Source organism: Bubalus kerabau, chromosome 1 (assembly GCF_029407905.1).
Source record: "Bubalus kerabau isolate K-KA32 ecotype Philippines breed swamp buffalo chromosome 1, PCC_UOA_SB_1v2, whole genome shotgun sequence".
NCBI classification, from domain to species: Eukaryota; Metazoa; Chordata; class Mammalia; order Artiodactyla; family Bovidae; genus Bubalus; species Bubalus kerabau.
The window spans coordinates 188,872,083-188,890,162 of record NC_073624.1 but is presented as its reverse complement, the minus strand read 5'-3'; the positions used below and the strand labels follow the sequence as shown (position 1 = coordinate 188,890,162).

At 56.1% G+C, this 18,080-nt stretch overlaps 1 protein-coding gene across 4 annotated transcripts in view; it reads right to left on the bottom strand.

The window, feature by feature from the left end:
* PIP5K1C (phosphatidylinositol-4-phosphate 5-kinase type 1 gamma) overlaps nucleotides 1-17,747 on the bottom strand; it is a 47,819-nt gene extending 30,072 nt beyond the window's left edge. For all 4 annotated transcript variants that reach the window (XM_055547196.1, XM_055547178.1, XM_055547188.1 and 1 more), the window contains exon 1: nucleotides 17,561-17,747. In XM_055547196.1, coding sequence (XP_055403171.1) covers nucleotides 17,561-17,654 — 94 coding nt within the window. In that variant the 5' untranslated portion in view covers nucleotides 17,655-17,747. The remainder of the gene's footprint in view (nucleotides 1-17,560) is intronic.
* Between the last annotated feature and the right edge of the window lie 333 nt (nucleotides 17,748-18,080).

The following is an 18,080-nucleotide window of genomic DNA, read 5'->3' as shown; positions in this document are numbered from 1 at the left end:
AGTAAGAAAAGAGTTTAAGTGCCCAGGAAAATTCAGAATAATATAAAAGACACCAATGTGTTACTATACAGGTTAAACAAATCTTTGTTTCTCCCTTAAGTCAGGAGTCAGCAAACATTTTCTGTGACAGGTTAGAGGAGACCCAGCAAAGGCCACCCAGGGGTCTGGGTGAGGGGAGTGCCCTAAAGGCGGTTCTCACCCTGGTGATCCTGCCCCCAGGGGACACTGCGCAATGTCTGGGGACGTCTGTGATCGTCATGACTGGGGGCTCCTGGCATCCAGTGGATGGGGCCGAGGTGTGCCCAGCATCCTGCAGCGCCCAGGATGGCACCCAGGGGATGACCTACTTGACACAGGCAGTGCTGGGGGGAGACTGGAGCACATATAAAGATGTGTGGGACAGGAGGCAGAACCTGGATGTGGCTGCTTATGATATTACTCTCTGGTATTTAAAATATTTCGTGATAAAAATGCACTTACTTGTACTATCCAGTCTGTTTTGTCTTCTGTTTGAAGTGCATTGTAATGAAAGGCTACAGCATGTGCGCGCACACACACACACACACACACACACACACAGCCTCCCCAGGTTAGGGTCTATCCAGCCAAGTCTCCAACCCTCTCACCACCTCCAGGAGATAACTGCCATTCAACCCACTTTACAGCTGGAGAGGCTGAGGCCCATTGGCGCGGTGACTTCAAAGGCTGCAAAGTCACTACAGGCTGCATTGAGAGCTACCCCGAGGCTGGAGCAGGGGAGAGAGGGGGTGCGGCGGGTGGAGGAGGTTCTGGTGTCCAGTTTCCAGATAACGGGGTCAGAGCCACATAGCCCGACTGAGGTTGCGCAGCCAGCAAGCCCCAGGGCCTGGGGGGTTTGATGAGCGACTTGCTCTGCGCTGGGCAGATGTGCCTGGTTGTGCGAGGTCTTCCACTGGGCCCACACCATCACTAGGTAGGGCACGGCTCCACCCCTGTGATGCAGCGCTAAGAAGAGGGAAGCTGTGTCTGGTTCACACCTGGGCAGAGCTAACCTTCCCCACGCCTGTCCTGGGGCCGCAGCAGCCCCAGCTCTATCCTCCCCTGGTGGCCTGGATCACTCCCTCTGCATAACACACCACAATCCTGCCCCCACTGTCCTCCCAACTCCACCAAAAGCTCCACTTCCTGTCCTGGATGCCTCGGCACCCGCCCAGGGCTGGGCATGGTGTGGACCTCAGTGAGTATCGGCTGAGTGAGAAACCCAGAAGGGCTGCATGGAGGAGGCTGAGAGTACGCCCTGTCAGGAGCCTCGGGGAAGAGCGGTGGGAATGCAGCCCCCAAGTGTCTCCAACATGTTCCCTCAAGCTGGACATCAGATGAAGGGCTGGAAGCCAGTACGGCCACGGACTGTGGTGCTTCCAGCCCAGCCTGTCCAAGCAACATCCTGGTAGTTTCTCCTATTAGAGGAAGAAACTGGGCTCAGAGAAGGGGTATTCGGATGTGAGTCGAGACAGAAACACGATGGATGCTCCTTGAAGAAACAAGGTGAGTGTGGGGGGAAGAATATTTGTTGATGTAAATCAAGAGCCAGCAACCTGCCCCATGGACCAAACTCATCGCAGTTGTTACAAGGTTTTACTGGCGCATGGCCCCTCCCGCTCATTCACAATCACAGCTGCGTCGGCTCCCACACAGACCACCCAGCTCCTCACAAAAAAGGTCTGCAACCCAGCAAGACCAAAGAGGTCGTGGTGATGGGCTTCAAGCCTCCCTGGGCTCTGTCTCCCCAGTGCAGCACTGCTGTCCTTGGTGCTGACCCCCCAACAGACGCCTGGGCCCAGGGGTGGGCCAGCTGCCCCTTCCTCTTGTCCCCTGCAAAGTTCCAGGGCAGGGAGGCTCTGACCCAGTGGGGCCTGGTCCTGCTCACCTAGGGCTGCAGCACCCTGCCTGGGGTGGTGGGCAGGGGCTCCCCAGGGGAAACCAAGGCACAGGGCCCAGTGCTCAGGAGGCGGACAGCAGACAGGGGCCAGACTGGAGGACAGTTGCCAGAGTGCCCAGGGATAGCGCTCCACTCACCCTGCAGGCGCCCAGTGGAGGGCCACGTGCTGTCTCAGGGCTGGTGTACAAGGCTTCCTGGCCCAGTTTTCCTCCCAGATGTATTTTTACTTTCCGGCAGCCCGCGCTGGGCGACACACACTGCACCAGACGACACATGCCATACTGGTTTCCAGCAGACAAGGCCTTCAGGGTGAGGTGGGGGCCACGGCTGGAAACCCCTGGTCACTGGCGGGGTGGTGCTGCCAGCCAGGTGGGGCTGTTTTCACATTCAGTCCCAGGCTCCACTTCCCAGGGGGCTTCCAGAATCCAAGGGCCTCAACCCGCCCAAAGTCCTTGGCAAGTCGGCAGCTGAGCCAGGTCCCCAATGCCTGGCTGGGCTCCAGGGGTGTCAAAGGGACTCCTGCACTTTGAGGTCCCTTGAGCCAAGGTGACCACACAGCCCCATTTGATGAGACAGGGGTTCAGTTCAGTTCATTTGCTCAGTCGTGTCCGACTCTTTGCGACCCCATGAATCACAGCACGCCAGGCCTCCCTGTCCATCACCAATTCCCGGAGTTCACTCACACTCACATCCATCAGTTGGTATGCCATCCAGCCATCTCATCCTCTGTCGTCCCCTTCTCCTCCTGCCCTCAATCCCTCCCAGCATCAGAGTCTTTTCCAATGAGTCAACTCTTCGCATGAGGTGGCCAAAGTACTGGAGTTTCAGCTTTAGCATCATTCCTTCCAAAGAAATCCCAGGGCTGATCTCCTTTAGAATGGACTGGTTGGATCTCCTTGCAGTCCAAGGGACTCTCAAGAGTCTTCTCCAACACCACAGTTCAAAAGCATCAATTCTTCGGCACTCAGCTTTCTTCACAGTCCAACTCTCACATCCATACATGACCACTGGAAAAACCATAGCCTTGATTGCCTTTTTTGGCAAAGTAATGTCTCTGCTTTTGAATATGCTATCTAGGTTGGTTATAACTTTTCTTCTAAGGAGTAAGCGTCTTTTAATTTCATGGCTGCAGTCACCATCTGCAGTGATTTTGGAGCCCAAAAAAATAAAGTCTGACACTGTTTCCACTGTTTCCCCATCTATTTCCCATGAAGTGATGGGACCGGATGCCATGATCTTCGTTTTCTGAATGCTGAGCTTTAAGCCAATTTTTTCACTCTCCTCTTTCACTTTCATCAAGAGGCTTTTTAGTTCCTCTTCATTTTTTGCCATAAAGGTGGTGTCATCTGTATATCTGAGGTTATTGATATTTCTCCTCCCAACCTTGATTCCAGCTTGTGCTTCTTTCAGCCCAGCGTTTCTCATGATATACTTTGCATAGAAGTTAAATAAGCGGGGTGACAATATACAGCCTTGTCGTACTCCTTTTCCTATTTGGAACCAGTCTGTTGTTCCATGTCCAGTTCTAACTCTTGCTTCCTGACCTGCATACAGGTTTCTCAAGAGGCAGGTCAGGTGGTCTGGTATTCCCATCTCTTTCAGAATTTTCCACAGTTTATTGTGATCCACACAGTCAAAGGCTTTGGCATAGTCAATAAAGCAGAAATAGATGTTTTTCTGGGACTCTCTTGCTTTTTCCATGATCCAGCAGATGTTGGCAATTTGATCTCTGGTTCCTCTGCCTTTTCTAAAATCAGCATGAACATCAGGAAGTTCACGGTTCACGTATTGCTGAAGCCTGGCTTGGAGAATTTTGAGCATTACTTTACTAGCGTGTGAGATGAGTGCAATTGTGCGGTAGTTTGAGCATTCTTTGGCATTGCCTTTCTTTGGGATTGGAATGAAAACCAACCTTTTCCAGTCCTGTGGCCACTGCTGAGTTTTCCAACTTTGCTGGCATATTGAGTGCAGCACTTTCACAGCATCATCTTTTAGGATTTGGAATAGCTCAACTGGAATTCCATCACCTCTACTAGCTTTGTTCGTAGTGATGCTTTCTAAGGCCCACTTGACTTCACATTCCAGGATGTCTGGCTCTAGGTGAGTGATCACACCATCGAGGTTATCTTGGTCGTGAAGATCTTTTTTGTACAGTTCTTCTGTGTATTCTTGCCACCTCTTAATATCTTCTGCTTCTGTTAGGTCCATACCATTTCTGTCCTTTATCGAGCCCATCTTTGCACAAAATGTTCCCTTGGTATCTCTAATTTTCTTGAAGAGATCTCTAGTCTTTCCCATTCTGTTTTCCTCTATTTCTTTGCATTGATCGCTGAGGAAAGCTTTCTTATCTCTCCTTGCTATTCTTTGGAACTCTGCATTCAGATGCTTATATCTTTCCCTTTCTCCTTTGCTTTTCCCTTCTCTTCTTTTCACAGCTATTTGTAAGGCCTCCACAGACAGCTATTTTGCTTTTTTGCATTTCTTTTCCATGGGGATGGTCTTGATCCCTGTCTCCTGTACAATATCACGAACCTCTGTCCATACTTCATCAGGCACTCTACCAGATCTAGTCCCTTAAATCTATTTCTCACTTCCACTGTATAATCATAAAGGATTTGATTTACGTCATACCTGAATGGTCTAGTGGTTTTCCCTACTTTCTTCAATTTAAGTCTGAATTTGGCAATAAGGAGTTCATGATCTGAGCCACAGTCAGCTCCCGGCCTTGTTTTTGCTGACTGTATAGAACAGAACTTCTCCATCTTTGGCTGCAAAGAATATAATCAATCTGATTTCAGTGTTGACCATCTGGTGTTAGGAGCGTCCCATTTTACACATGAGGGAATGGAGGCTCCATCCTGGGGGCAGCTCCTCCCGCCTGGCCCACAGCCTCACTGCGACCTCATAAGAGATGGAGCCACGAGGTGTGGTGCTAAGCCACCCTCGGATTCCCGACCCACAGAAAGCATGAGATGACAGGTGTTTCTCGCTGTTTTAAGCCATGACGCTCTGGGATAATGTTACACGGCAGTAACTAATGGGTGCTGCCTGGTCTCCACATGGCCCCTGGAGGACAAAGGGGAAGAGCAGACGGAGAGCAGTCCACATGGTGGGTCCTCCGGCCCTCACCCCCCTCCTCCTCCTGCCCTTATTCCCTGTGTTCCCACCACACAGCCCCCTCACTGTTCCCCACACGTGCCAGGCACAGTCCTGCCCCAGGGTCTTTGCACATGCTTCTCCTCTGTGTGGAACACTCTGCCCCAGCTCACGGATCAGGCCTGGATCAAATGGCACCTCCTCAGAGAGGCCTTCCCTGACCACTGGCTGGAGTTGGCCCCTGACACCACTCCCTGCCGCTGATCATAAGTCACACCCTGCCTGGTTTAGACCTTCTCCTGTACCACTGCTCCTCCAGCAGCTGCTCCCTTAGTGGGTAGCAGTCACATCTCCTGCAGCCCACGAGCAGGTACCTGGCACCACCATAGACACCAGCACCCACCCTCTCTCCCTGGTGGTGACCCCAGGAATCATGTCAAGGTCTTGGGCCAGGGCAGGCAGGCTTGGCGCAGAGAGGGGCAGGAGCCTCGGGGTACAGCCTGCCGTGTGGGCCTCCAGCTCTGGCCTGCTGGTCACCGCGGGGAGCAGCCGGAGCAACAGGACGAGGGCCCAGGAACAGTTACTGCTGAGCGTGGCCGTGCGATGAAGCCAGCGCTGCTGATTCACTGAAACTGCCCATCAGCCCACAGGACTGGCGCTATCATCACGTCCACGCAGCAGATGTGGAGGTCGAGGCCCGGAGAGGCCAGGTCACTCACCAGAGGCCACTCAGGACCAAGAGAGGAGGACGCATTTGACATCAGACAGCAGACTCCAGCCTGAGCCACAACTGCATCCACAGAAGAACTGGGAAGGAACCAGCCATCTGAGAGCAGCACAGCCTCCCAGCAGCAGGAGAAGCCAGCACCAAGGTCCTGAGGCAGGACTGGGACTGCGGAGCCGGGGGTCAGCCAGAGGCTGTTGAGGCCGGAACAGAGTGAGCGACAAGAGGTGAGGGCAGGGAGGGGGCAGGCCCTGCCACATCTGTCACTGCCGGACCCATGAGTGGTTGGTGATTAGCGTCCACTTGCAGCTCTTCCCAGACTGGGATCTGTCCTGGCCCCCCAGTGACCGGAGACCAGGAGATAAGGGCACCAAGACAACTGGACAAGAGGAGACACTGGGGTCCCGCTCACAGCAACACAAAATTAACTCAAACGCATCACAAGCCTAAATGAATGCGAGGGCTAAGGCCATAAAACCCTCAGAGGAAAACAAGGTCAATCCTCATGACCCCAGGTCAGGCAGAGATTTCTCGGCTACACCACCAGCAGCCAAGGAAAAGAGAGAAATGGGGCCTGGTCACAATGAAATACATCTGTGCTTCCATAGGCACCACTGCGGAGGTGAGAGGACCACCTACAGAACAGGAGGGAGCACTGTGGATCATCTGCCCAAGGAGGCGCTCCTGTCGAGACCATAGAAAGAAGGTCTAAATTCAGCGATGAAATGAAAACCAACCCAACTGGAAGACAAGCAGGGACTTTCCTGGTGGCGCCTGGTGGTTAAGACTTCGCCTTCCAATGCAGGGGGTGTGGGTTTGATCCCTGGCCGGGGAACTAAGATTCTACATACCATATGGCCAAGGCACCAAACCATAAAACAGAAACCACGTTGCAACAAATTCAAGGAAGACTTTAAAATAGTCCACATCAAAAAAAAAAAAAAAAAAAAAAACACTTAAAAGAAAAAAAGAAGGAAAGAAAAAAGAAAAGAAGCAAAGGATTTGAACAGACATTTCTCCAAAAAGGAAACATAAATGGCCAACAGGCAAGAGATGTTCACCGACCGTCAGGGAAACACACTTGGAGACCATGGTGCGCGCCAGCCCCACCCCACGATGAGGATGGGGTGGGGACAGGTGCAGCTGAGTGGGGACAGGGCGCTGTCTCCTCAGAAGGGTAACCGGAGTTTCCATCGGACCCAGCAGCCCCAAGGCTGGGTGTCCGCCCAAGAGACACGAGGACCCGTGTCCACATAAGGGCTGTACATGGAGCCACACGGGCCGAGAGGTGCAAACAGCCCGAATGCCCACGGACGGGTGGATGAACACAGGTTGTCCCTCCACACCTGGGAGCGTCACTTGGCCTCGAGAAGGAGAGAAGCCCTGACACTTGCTACCACATGGGCAGATCCTGAGAACACGGTGCTCAGTGAGAGAAGCAGACACGGAAGGACACACAGGGTGTGACTCCACTGACGGGAAAAGTGCAGAGCAGGCCGATCCGCAGACACAGAGAGTGGGTTCCTGGTGGTCAGGGGCTGGGGAGGGGATGGAGGGTGACTGCTCATGGGGATGGGTTTCCTTTTGGGGTGATGAAAGTGCTCTAAAATCGACTGTGGTGATGGCCGCACAACTCTGTGAATATAGTGAAACCACTGAATTACACACTTTGAATAGGTAAACCCAGTGGCATGTGAATTCTATCTCAACAAAGCTGTTACCCAAAAAAAAGTGTTTAGGAAAACGCCTAGGTGCAGACAGGTCTGCAGCCCAATCTTGCCTCACTGCGCGGGGCAAACACCGCGTGCTTCTCACACTGCACGTCTGCGGGCGCCCTGCATTGGGCAGGTGTGCCAACGTCGTTCACCCAACAGCATTTGCTCCCTTCAAGTCTCTGAGTCACATTCTGTTAATTCTCACGTGTCAAACCTCATCACTACTATGCTTGGTACAGTGATCTGTCGTAAGTGATCTTTGACAGTACCACTGCAAAATGATTACTACTTTCTAAAGGCTCAAGTAGCCAGTAGAGTTTTTAAGCAATGAAGTATTTTTACAATATTTATTTATTCAGTTGTGCCAGATCTTAGCTGCGGCATGTGGGATCTAGTTCCCTGACCAGGGATTGAACCCAGGGTCCCTGCATTGTGGGCGGGGGCGGAGGGCATGGGAGATGGGGGTTGCTGGTGAGAGAGGTGCCTGGGGTGGGCCTGAGGGTGGAGCCAGATCTGTGTTTTGTGCCAGAAACACACGGTAGCTTCACAGAAGAGAAAAATCATGAGTGCTGACTTCTAAGGGAGGCTGGGGAGGATGCAGTGGGCAGCACATGCAAAGGCCCTGTGGCGAGGGGATGGGACGCTCTCCAGGAACAGCAGACAGGGTTTGGTGGCTGGAGGGGAGCATGCAGGTGGGGGCCAAGTCCTGACCAGCAGCCCACACTGCAACCCCCCCGTCTCAGTGCACGGAGCGAGCATCTCCAGAGTGGTAAACAGGAAGCCTTGCACAGGACAGGGCCGGGGATGGCAAAGGGGGCAGGGGCAGGGGTGTTCGTCCAGGACTCTGCGGGCCCTGAGAGAAAGAAGGTTCCAGAACCTTCACTCCTGGTGCCACAGACAGCAGAACAGCCATCGGGACCAAGCACAGGTCTGCTGCCAGAGTTCAGGGCCTGCAGCTCAGGCAGAGATGACCCACAGGGTAGTGGATGGTCACCACATGGCCAGCACGTGAAAGGCCTAAGGGCAGTGGGAGCGGCCTTGGCCAGGGAAATCAAGTGGGCCTCCTGGAGGAGCAGGCGGAGGACAGGTTCCCTTCCCTGAAGGAGGGCAGGGTCACCAGGCACATGCCCGGTGGCTCCACAGGTGGCAGGGTATGGGCGGTCATCTGAGGTTAGGGTCACAGAGGGGCCCTCAGAGGGTCCCACTGACCCCAAATGCTGAGTGTGACCCTGGATGGAGTCCCAGGGAGGAAGCAGATGTTACCACGCAGGACGGCCTGAGTTAATTCATGGAACTGAATCCTGTCCCATGTTCCATTTCCTCCACGTGACCCTGCGCTGGGCTCAGGGAGCCTTTGTTCATGGGACACACAGCCCGGCCTCCTCCGTCCTCCTTACTCACAGATTCCCCATGTGCAGGTCTACCTAGTGGTTGGAATGTACCTGTAACTCACACGTTCACTCCCAGGTACATGCGGATCAGCGAGCTCCTAGGATGCTCCCCACGTGCCCAGTGAGGTGATGCCCTGCCTGCTGGGCTCAGCCCTCAGACCACAGACAAGGGTAAGGCGTGGGGTCTCTTTAGCGCCGGGCTTTCTGCATTTCTGACTGAATCAACAGCTGGCGTCAGACCAGGCCGCGTGGGGATCAGTCGTGACCCTGGGTGACAGAGCCCTAGGGAGCCCAGCCCTGCGTGTCCTCCTTCCCCTGGACTTCATGGCAGAGGGAATGTGGGTGTCGCCAGAATGTCCCCAGAACCCTGTGAAGGTTTCAAAGTTTTCAAAGTAAAATGCTGAAAGGATAATAATATACCCAGAAAGACAGTCATTGCCTCTGCAGAGATGCAGGGTTGAGACAGAAACAAATGCTCACTTTCCACCAACTGCAGGTCTCACTGCAGCTTTTCTCCTGGTAAACGTGTTATTACTTGTAGCTGAAGGCATGACTTCTGCATGAAGGCAGAGGCAGATGAGGGGAATCGAATAAAAGTCCAGAAATAGACCAGCCACTCGCCGGAGTCTGGCCTGTGATCGAGGTGACATTTGCCAGCGTGAGGAAAGCAGATTATCCAGAAGAGGGGCTGGGATGACCCAGAACTGCCCGGGAGCACTCTGCTCAATTAAACCCTTGCACATCTCATGCCGGGATAAACTCCAAATCTAACAGGAATTTAAACATCAAGGGGAAAAAGTAAAATTATAGAAGCACTAGAGGAATTTAACGGTAACCTCAGCACAAATGACACACTCACCAACCTGAGAAACCATAGAAAGAGAGACAATGATAAATGTGACCACATGAAAACAAAATATCTGCCCGGCATCAATAATCACTGTAAGAGAAGATGGGGAGACGCTTCTTGCACTTACTTGTATCATTGATTTAAAAAATAAATAAACCTTCCATAATATATAAAAAGCTCCTACAGATCAATAAATAAAAGACTGATATGTACTTTGAAAATGGGAAACACATGATGCAATTGATACGCAGTTCCCAGAAAGTGAGTTAAGAGTCCTGAGATGTGCAGGATGGAATGCAGGAGTGGAGTGAGTGGGGAAAAAGGGTCTGTGAGTATGGAATCAAGACAGGATGCAGAGAGGCCCGAGAACTCTCTTTATGGTCAGAGGTATCAAGAACTCTCTTATCTTTGACCTCGGTGGGTAGGCCCCTTTATCTCAGGTTTTTTTGCTCCTTTTGCAGGGAAACATTTTTTTTTTTTCCTATTTTATGGCCATGCCACTTGGCATATGGGATCTTAGTTCCCTGACCAAGGATCGAACCTGCACTCCTTGCAATGGAAGTGCAGCATCGTAACCATTGGACCACAAGAGAAGTCCCAGGATACATTTTCAACAAAATGAAGATGAAACATTAAGATGAAACAATACGTGAAAACCTTTCTCTCTGATTCATGTTTTCTCTGACTCAATTTTGATATGTATTAGTATGAGAGAGATATATATACAAGTTGCAACTACATCAAAACATCCCCTTGTGTGTAAGTTCAGCACAGACGGAAGAAATGGACGAGGTGCAGCGCTCTCACCCTTGCTGGAGGGAGCTCAGAACAGTTCACCTGGGGTTAACCACATGCATCTTAACGATGCTCCAACATCTTGGGGGTCCTGCAGACCTGGGGACCGTCCCTCCTTGAGTCAGCCAACTCCCAGATCACAAACAACTTGCCCATGAGCACATGTGTGCTGTGCAAACCAAGCCACCATGGTTCACACCCTCCCCCTCCTCATCCTGCTCACACACAAGCCCAGGGGCCCCACCCTAACCACCCCCGGCCAGGCCAGGCCTGGCCCAGTCAGGGCCCACCCCACATCCCAGAGCCACCGCCATCAAACCAGTCAACCCTAAGTTGGCTCAGGGTGCTGACCCTGATCGTCCCTCCTATCCTGAGGACACCCCGATAAAGGCCCCTGCTCTTTCCACATCCATCCCAGCCCCTGGCTGGTGGCAGAAGGACCCAAGAGACAGCCCACTCAGATTTCTGCCCTGGTAGGTGCCCCCTGGGCCACCAACCTCCAGGGCTGGGCCCTGTCCTGGACAGTTCCTGTGGGCTGGCTCATCTAATCCTCACGGGACCCCGAGAGGAAGGCAAGCCTGAATCCTGCTTCCCCCATGAGCCTCCCGGGGCTGCTGGGACCCCAAATCCTCTGCGCCCACTCCCTGGTCACCTTCCCTCCAGTGGTCAGAGGTTGGAAAGGCCATGTCCTACCAGAGGCGCTAAGACGTGTCTCCAAACAGGGACTTCAGCTGCCTGGTCATCACTCTACACAGGGAGGCCCTGGCCCTGTCTCGCCCCCACCTCCCCACCCCAAAGCCACCTGCCCACCACCCCCGGGCTCCAGACTGGGTCTTCTGCCCTCAAGCACTTCTCTGTGTCTCACACTAACACTGTACCCGACCATCCCCCACACCTGCTCTCACCCCGTCTGCCACCTTAGACGAGGCAGCTTGTCTTTCTGGGGTGCAGGTCACAACATGGGAGTCACCCCCTACTCCCCTCTGTCTCTTGCTCCTCCATGCTCAACCCTTCAATCAGTCCTGTCAACCTGGCTTCTAAAATCTACTCTGAATCACTCCTGCCTCCACCTGAGCCCCAGCCCCACACACCATGACCTGCACAGTCCCCTCTGCCCTGGTACCCCACCCCCTCCTCCCTCCCCACATTCTGTCTCCCACTGTGGCTTAGTCTGTGAGCAAAGTCAGGGCCCGCCCCTCCTCTGCCCACAGCCCTCCAGGGCTCCCAACTCCCTGGGGTAAAAGCCCATGTCCTCCCCCAGGTCCTGCACAACCTGCCCCATCCCCTCCCTGACCTCCCCTCCCCATTCTGCTCCAGACACACAAGCCTCCTCTATGTTCCTCCAACATGGTCTGCCCCAGGGCCTTTGCACGTGCTGGAAGCCCCTCTCCACACTCCATAGTACACACCCCTGTCCTTTCTCTCCCCTTCTCTGCTCTTCTCTTCCCCTTGGCAGCATTATACCTCTTTTCCTCCTTTACTTACTGTCTGCATGCACCCCACTGGCAACCCCCCACCCCCACCCCCCCACACAGGGACCACACTGTCTCATTTGGGCTGGCTCCAGTGCCTGGCCCAGCCACTCTTCAGCACCCACGTGTACACGAACACCTGCCCTGCATCCCACAGCCTCAAACTTTCAAGGACATCCCTGGCCCCCAGGATCAAGGCCCACATATGGACACGATGAGTGTGTGATTGAGTGAGGCGCGACTATGACTAATGCTGGGATCCCTTTCCTGGGTCAGAGCCAGACGCCAGGTCCCCAGATGCCCTCCTGCTGGCTCTGGCATCTGGTTCCTCAGGTTGGACCCTAACCTGTCCAGGCGGCCTGGTGGTGCCTAATTAGTGCAGGGGCCCCTCAACTAATCCCCAAGTCAGTAATCCCCAATGTGGGCGGTCCCACCTCAAGCCCCGCAGCCAACTGGCAGCAGCCTGGAAATTCCCAGCAGGGTTCTGACCTGGACTGTTATGAGTGGTGACATGGCTGGGGCTGGGCCGGGGCGGCAGGCTGGGGAAACACGGGGGCCTGGAGTCCAGAAGCTCTTGATCCTCAGCCCCCAGGCTGGTAAATGCTGTCACTTAATGAGTGCTGCCAGGGGAGGTGGGTCCCACCTCTTCCTGCCCTACCAAATCTTTGGGACCCCACTGTCCTCACCTTGCGAGGTAGAGAGAGGTACACAGTCCTCGGCCCAGGCAAGAGTAAGTCAGGCCAAGCCACAGGCCGCCCCACCCAAGGTCCCATGGGCTTCCACTTGCGTCGGGAATCCCGGGAAGCCCACCAGACCCTTCCTTCCCCCATCAGCACAAGCCTGCCAGAGCCTGGACCCCCAGACCTGCTCCTTCTTGGGCCCTTCCCTATCTGTCCTCATCAACTCCAGGGTGCAGACTCCCTCATCTTTCTCCACCCCCACAAGACCCCCGTCCAGGCCCCTGGCCCCATCGCCCTCTCCCTACCAAGCAGCCCAAGTGTGATCACTCTGGAGTGTGACTTACCACCCTGCTTACACCTGCCAGCACCATTAACTGGACTCAGACCAGAACCCGAGTGAGGCCGGGTCCCCACCACGCTCATTCCTGCCTCAGGGCCTTTGCACAGCTGATCTCCTGCCTACATGCTTGACATGGCTCCTATTTCTCCCTCGGGTCACCTGTTCCCTGACAGCTCTAAGGCAGCAGGTCTTGGTCACCCCTTGGGGCCATAAGGCCCCTTTCACTACCCTCACAGCTCCCTTGGAGCTGGCGTGGCCTGACTCAGGGGTTGGCAGGCATCTTCCATAGAGCACCAGTCAGCAAGTGTCCCCGACTTCACAGGCCACGAGCCCATCTCAACCCTCAGCTCTGTCGCTGTAGCTGGATTCCCTGTGGACGACAGGCAAGTGACAGGGCATGGCCAAGCACCAACGAGACGCGACAGACAAAAACCGGCAGGTGGGATGGACTCAGGCCTCAGTCTACGACCCCTGGTCTCACCTGCTTGCCATGGCATCCTAACCCCCACCAACCTGAGGGTGAGGGAGCCCTGGTACCTGACCCCCACCCCCAGCCAGCCTCCACGAATGTCCAACAGGCCACAACCAGGCACAGGGCGAGAGATAACCACATGACCCCATGAGCCCAGTTGGACATGGGCCCCACCCATCCAGGTTCTGAGGGAAGTGGTCCCTTGAGCAGGTCCCCATCCATCCTACCAGGGCTCTACAGGCCAATCCGCCTGGCCCAGCCCTCCAAGAAAGGCACAGTCATCTGCCCATTTCACAGATGGAGAAACCAAGGAAGAGGGTCCCCAGCTGGCAAAGATGGTCTAGCTCCCGAGGCTGCTTTACAGAAGGGACTGAGTGTGCCAACCAAGTGCCAGACATCACGTCACTAGAAAGGGGCCAGGGTGGGATTAGAACTGGGACCCTTCTGCCTCCAAAGGCTGTAGCTGAGTCAGTGAGGGGACAAGGGCGGCCACAGCCCCAGGTTACCATCCACCCGCAGCTGCAGAGGAAGCCTCATGAGGAGGCCCCATCTGCCCAGCCATGATGGCCCCCACTGCTCTTCAAGCCACTCAGGCCTTTGCCTGGGCCGTTGCTGGCTTCCTGCCCCTCCTTCAGGCCCCTCAACCATCAGGGGAAGCCCAAGGGGAGATGTCATAGCAAAAACTTGGAAGAGCTCCAGAAGCAAAGACAGGGATATGGAGGACAAGCATCCCAGGCAGAAGGCACAGCAGGTGCAAAGGCCCTGGGGCAGGACTGGGTCTGGTGTGCTGGAGGAGCAGGGTGGAGGCCTGGGGATCTTTTACAGAGTGAGAGAAGGGGAAAGAGGAAAGAGGGGAGGGCAGGACATGCATGGCCTTGGGGAAGATCTGTGCTTTTTCCCCAGAGATGTGGGACCCTGGAGGGCTGTGGCAGAGGAGGGGCAGAGCCTTCTGGAGTTGAGTGGCAGGGAACACAGGAAGAGACAGATCAGGCCAGCCATGAGGATGGGGCTAAACCAGGCGGAGGCAGAGGGGTGGGGGGAAGTGGGTTGATTTTCAGTCCATTTGGAGGCAAAGCCAACAAAATCTGCCACCAAGTTAGACGTGGGAAGGGGTTGGGGGTCTGTGGGACGAAGCTGACTGTTCTGAAATATCATGGAAGCAAGAAGGGCAGGAGGGAAATAGCTCAGAAGCACCAGACCACAGCACAGCTGAAGCCCACAGGTAGCTCATGGGCCCCCACAGGGCCCAGCCCTCCCTGAGATCCTTGCTGGAGCCAGACATCCCACACAGCCCCCAAGAGCCAGTAGAGAACCCTATCAGGCCTTCCCTGGACCAGGCCTTGGGAACCCAGGTGTTTAAAGTAACCAGATTCTAAACACCACCAACATTTAACTCCCATCAGATTGGCCCCAGAGACCAAGACCGATAACATCCGGAGCGGAGCTAGCAAGGCTGTGGGCACACAGACAGCCAGGCTCTCTCAGCCCTGCCGGGACTCTTCACAAAGCCCCCAAGCGTCAACCTGCTTGCCCCTGACCCAGCCACTCAGAGGCAGGGACTCCAACCTCTAGAGCTGAAAGCACCACAGCGCCAGGCCACGTCCAAGGGTGCTTACTGCAGTATGGCTGTGACAACAAAGCCCGCTCCAGACACCACCCAACCGTCCCCCACCAGGAGGCCCTGAGTCAGTAAGGCCTGACCAGCGTGGGCTGTTGCTAAAGTTCCCCAAGCACCCTCCACTTGCTGATGCGCTAATTCAGGTACTGCTGGCGGCGTGGACCCATTTTACAGATGGGGACACTGAGGCTCAGAGAGATCAAGGCATTTGACCTTGGAGGTCACAGAGCACCTGAGTGGAACTCAGGCAAGCTAGTTTCCGCCCTCTCAATCACAGCACTGTATTCTCTTTCTCTGAAAAGAACTGACACCAACGTGGGGACGGAGAGTCGGGGGGGTGATCATATTGTGGATAAAAAAGCCAGCAAGGCACAGAATGATAAGGGAAGTACAGCAGGCCTCACCTTTGGTGGCTGCGTCTCCAGGGAATACGGGTGATATTGGGGGAGGAGGTCTGTGGTCATCACGACTGGGGGGCTCCTGGCATCAAGTGAGTGCTCCTCCCCCGACAGTGTCCAGGATGGTGTCCCCACAACAAAGAATTTTCCAGCCCCAACTGTCACTGGCGCCAAGGTGTGAGGGTACCCTCCAAACGCCCTGGTGAATGAGCAGCCCCAGCTGTGTGTTTACGCATCTGTGTGAGCTGCAGGAAAGGCGTGGACAGTTGTTCCCCAAACTTAACAGAAATGGGTTCAGCAGAGGAGAGGGAGCTATTGACCCTACAGTGAGTGAAATAAGCCATCAGCTGTGGGAGTGGGGTTTCTGCGGGTTTGGGGACAGGCGGGGGTCGGGGGGAGGGGTCTCACTGGTCAAGTCCCTGGGTTCAGACCCAACCACAGCCAGGGCCTGAACTTTATCTGACCCCATCACCTAGCCCCTGATAAGACAGACGTTTGCTGTGTGGCTTTCCTGTGGTCACTGCGTCCTAGGCTGTTTTGTCTCTGCCCATATAGGGCAGAGGACTGCTGGTGGAGGTCAGGGGGCTGAGAAGGGACTTCAGCCAGGCCCCTCCACTGTCTGGTGCTGGCGAGCCACAGCATCGCTGCCAGCAAAGAAGCAGGGCGTGGGGGCCGGATGGTGGAGCTGAACGGGGTCATCCACCATGCAGCTCCAGATGGTAGCAGGAAGGGGAGCGGTGGGAGTGCTCCGGAGACCGGGCTGGGTTGGAGCGGGATGGAGATTGCTCCCTGCTCCTGCTATTCCTCCAGACATTTCTCCCAACTCCCGGGCAGCGCAGTATCTCCCGCCTGCCACGGAAGCTACGGGAGGCCCGGGGGAGGAGGAGGATGGGTGCCCCAGGTGGGCGTCCACAGGGACTCGCCAGCGAGGGCTGCCTCGGGGGGAGGGAGGGGGAAATGGAGAATTCTGCTGATCCGGAAACTTCGTACTTGGGAGCCTGAAATTTGGACCAAGAAGGAACCGGCCCCTCCAGGCAGGGACTGGGCTCGGCCTGGAGCCCGCAGGGCTGGGTGAGGCCGCCTCCCTCCCCAAACCTGCTCTAGGGAAGGGCGAGGGATACAGGCCCAGGAGAGGGGCAGGGGAAAGCAGTACCCCCTACAGAGCACGGCAGCCCCCTCTCAACATCCAGGGAAAAGGCTGGGGGCTCTCCTGTTCCCCACCTGCTTGCAGAGCCCTGGCACTGAAGGTGTCTGGAGATGTCAACCCCTAGCCCCCTCCTGTTAGAGCAAGTAAACCGAGGCCCAGGAAGGGAAAGAACGGCCAGTGAACTAAAAACCTGGTCTGGTGAATTCCACAAAGAATGATAAGGTAGTCAGGAGGCTGACCCGGCTGGCCTTCGAGACCCCCCATTTCCACCACAGCAGCCCCTGCCCTTCACGACCAGTAAGATGGGCCCAGAGGGTGACCGCTTGCAGGGCAAGAGGTGAGGCCCGGGAGCTGACACTAGCAAGGTGGGCGGCCGGGAGCAGAGGGTCCGCATCACCCTTTGGAGGCAGGGCTCCTCACCGGAACGGGGCCACTCCACAATCCCACGCGTAGAGCAGCCCCCTCACAAGACCGGGTGGGATGTCGTCCCCCAGCGCCCTCAGCAGGAGGCAGGCGGGGCACCCACTCACCCATGGCGCGTCCTAAACGGGGGTCGCCTCCCCCCGCCCAGAGGTGAGGACCCATCTTCCCCGCGCGCCTCCAACCGGGGCTGCTCCACCCACAGCCTCCCAGAATGGGGCCCTGCACCCACCCCCGCCCCCAGACCCACAGCCTCCCCAAGGACCCCAGAAATGGGCGGCGCCACGCCTGAGCAACCGAGGCGGGGTGTTCCGTCCTCCCTCGGGCCCCAGACGACACGTCCCCTGGCCCCGGAGTGGGGCGTTCCATCCCCCCCGCGAGCGCCCCCGAGTGGAACGTTCCGGCCCTCCTGCAGCGGGTCCCGACGCCCCTCCAGCGCTCGGACGGGTCCACTGGGCCCCGGCAGGGGGGTCAGGCGGGTCCATTCGGAGAGCGGGGAGGGGAGGAAGGTCCGGAACCGTTACCTGCTGTCGCGCCGCTCTCCGCCGCCCAGGCCGCCTCTGAGGTCACGGCCCCGGCTTCGGCGCTCTCCGCCTCGTCCGGCACCTCCAGCTCCATGGCCGCGCGCGGACCCGCCGGCGGGCTGGCGGGCGGCCGGGCGGCCGGAGGCTGCGACCCGAGCTGCGGCCGCCGCCGCTGAACAACAACCGCCGCCGGCTGGAGAGCGGAGGGAGGGGGCCGGGCCAGGAAGCGAGGGGCGGGCCCTGGGCGGGGCCAGGCGCTGCGCCATCGCGCACTTCGCGCATCGCCAATAGGGACTCGGGGGCGGGGCCTGCATGCGTCAGAGTCCCCGGGAGCTCCACGAGCGCCCTCACGCGCCCAGAGAATGGAAGAGCAGCGCCATTTCTGCCAATACTGCCGTAGTGCTCAGTCTCTCAGTCGTGTGCGATTCTATGACAGCATGGACTGTAGCCCGCTAGGCTCCTCCGTCCGTGAAATTATCCCAGGCAAGAATACTGGAGTGGGTTGCTTGATATATTAACA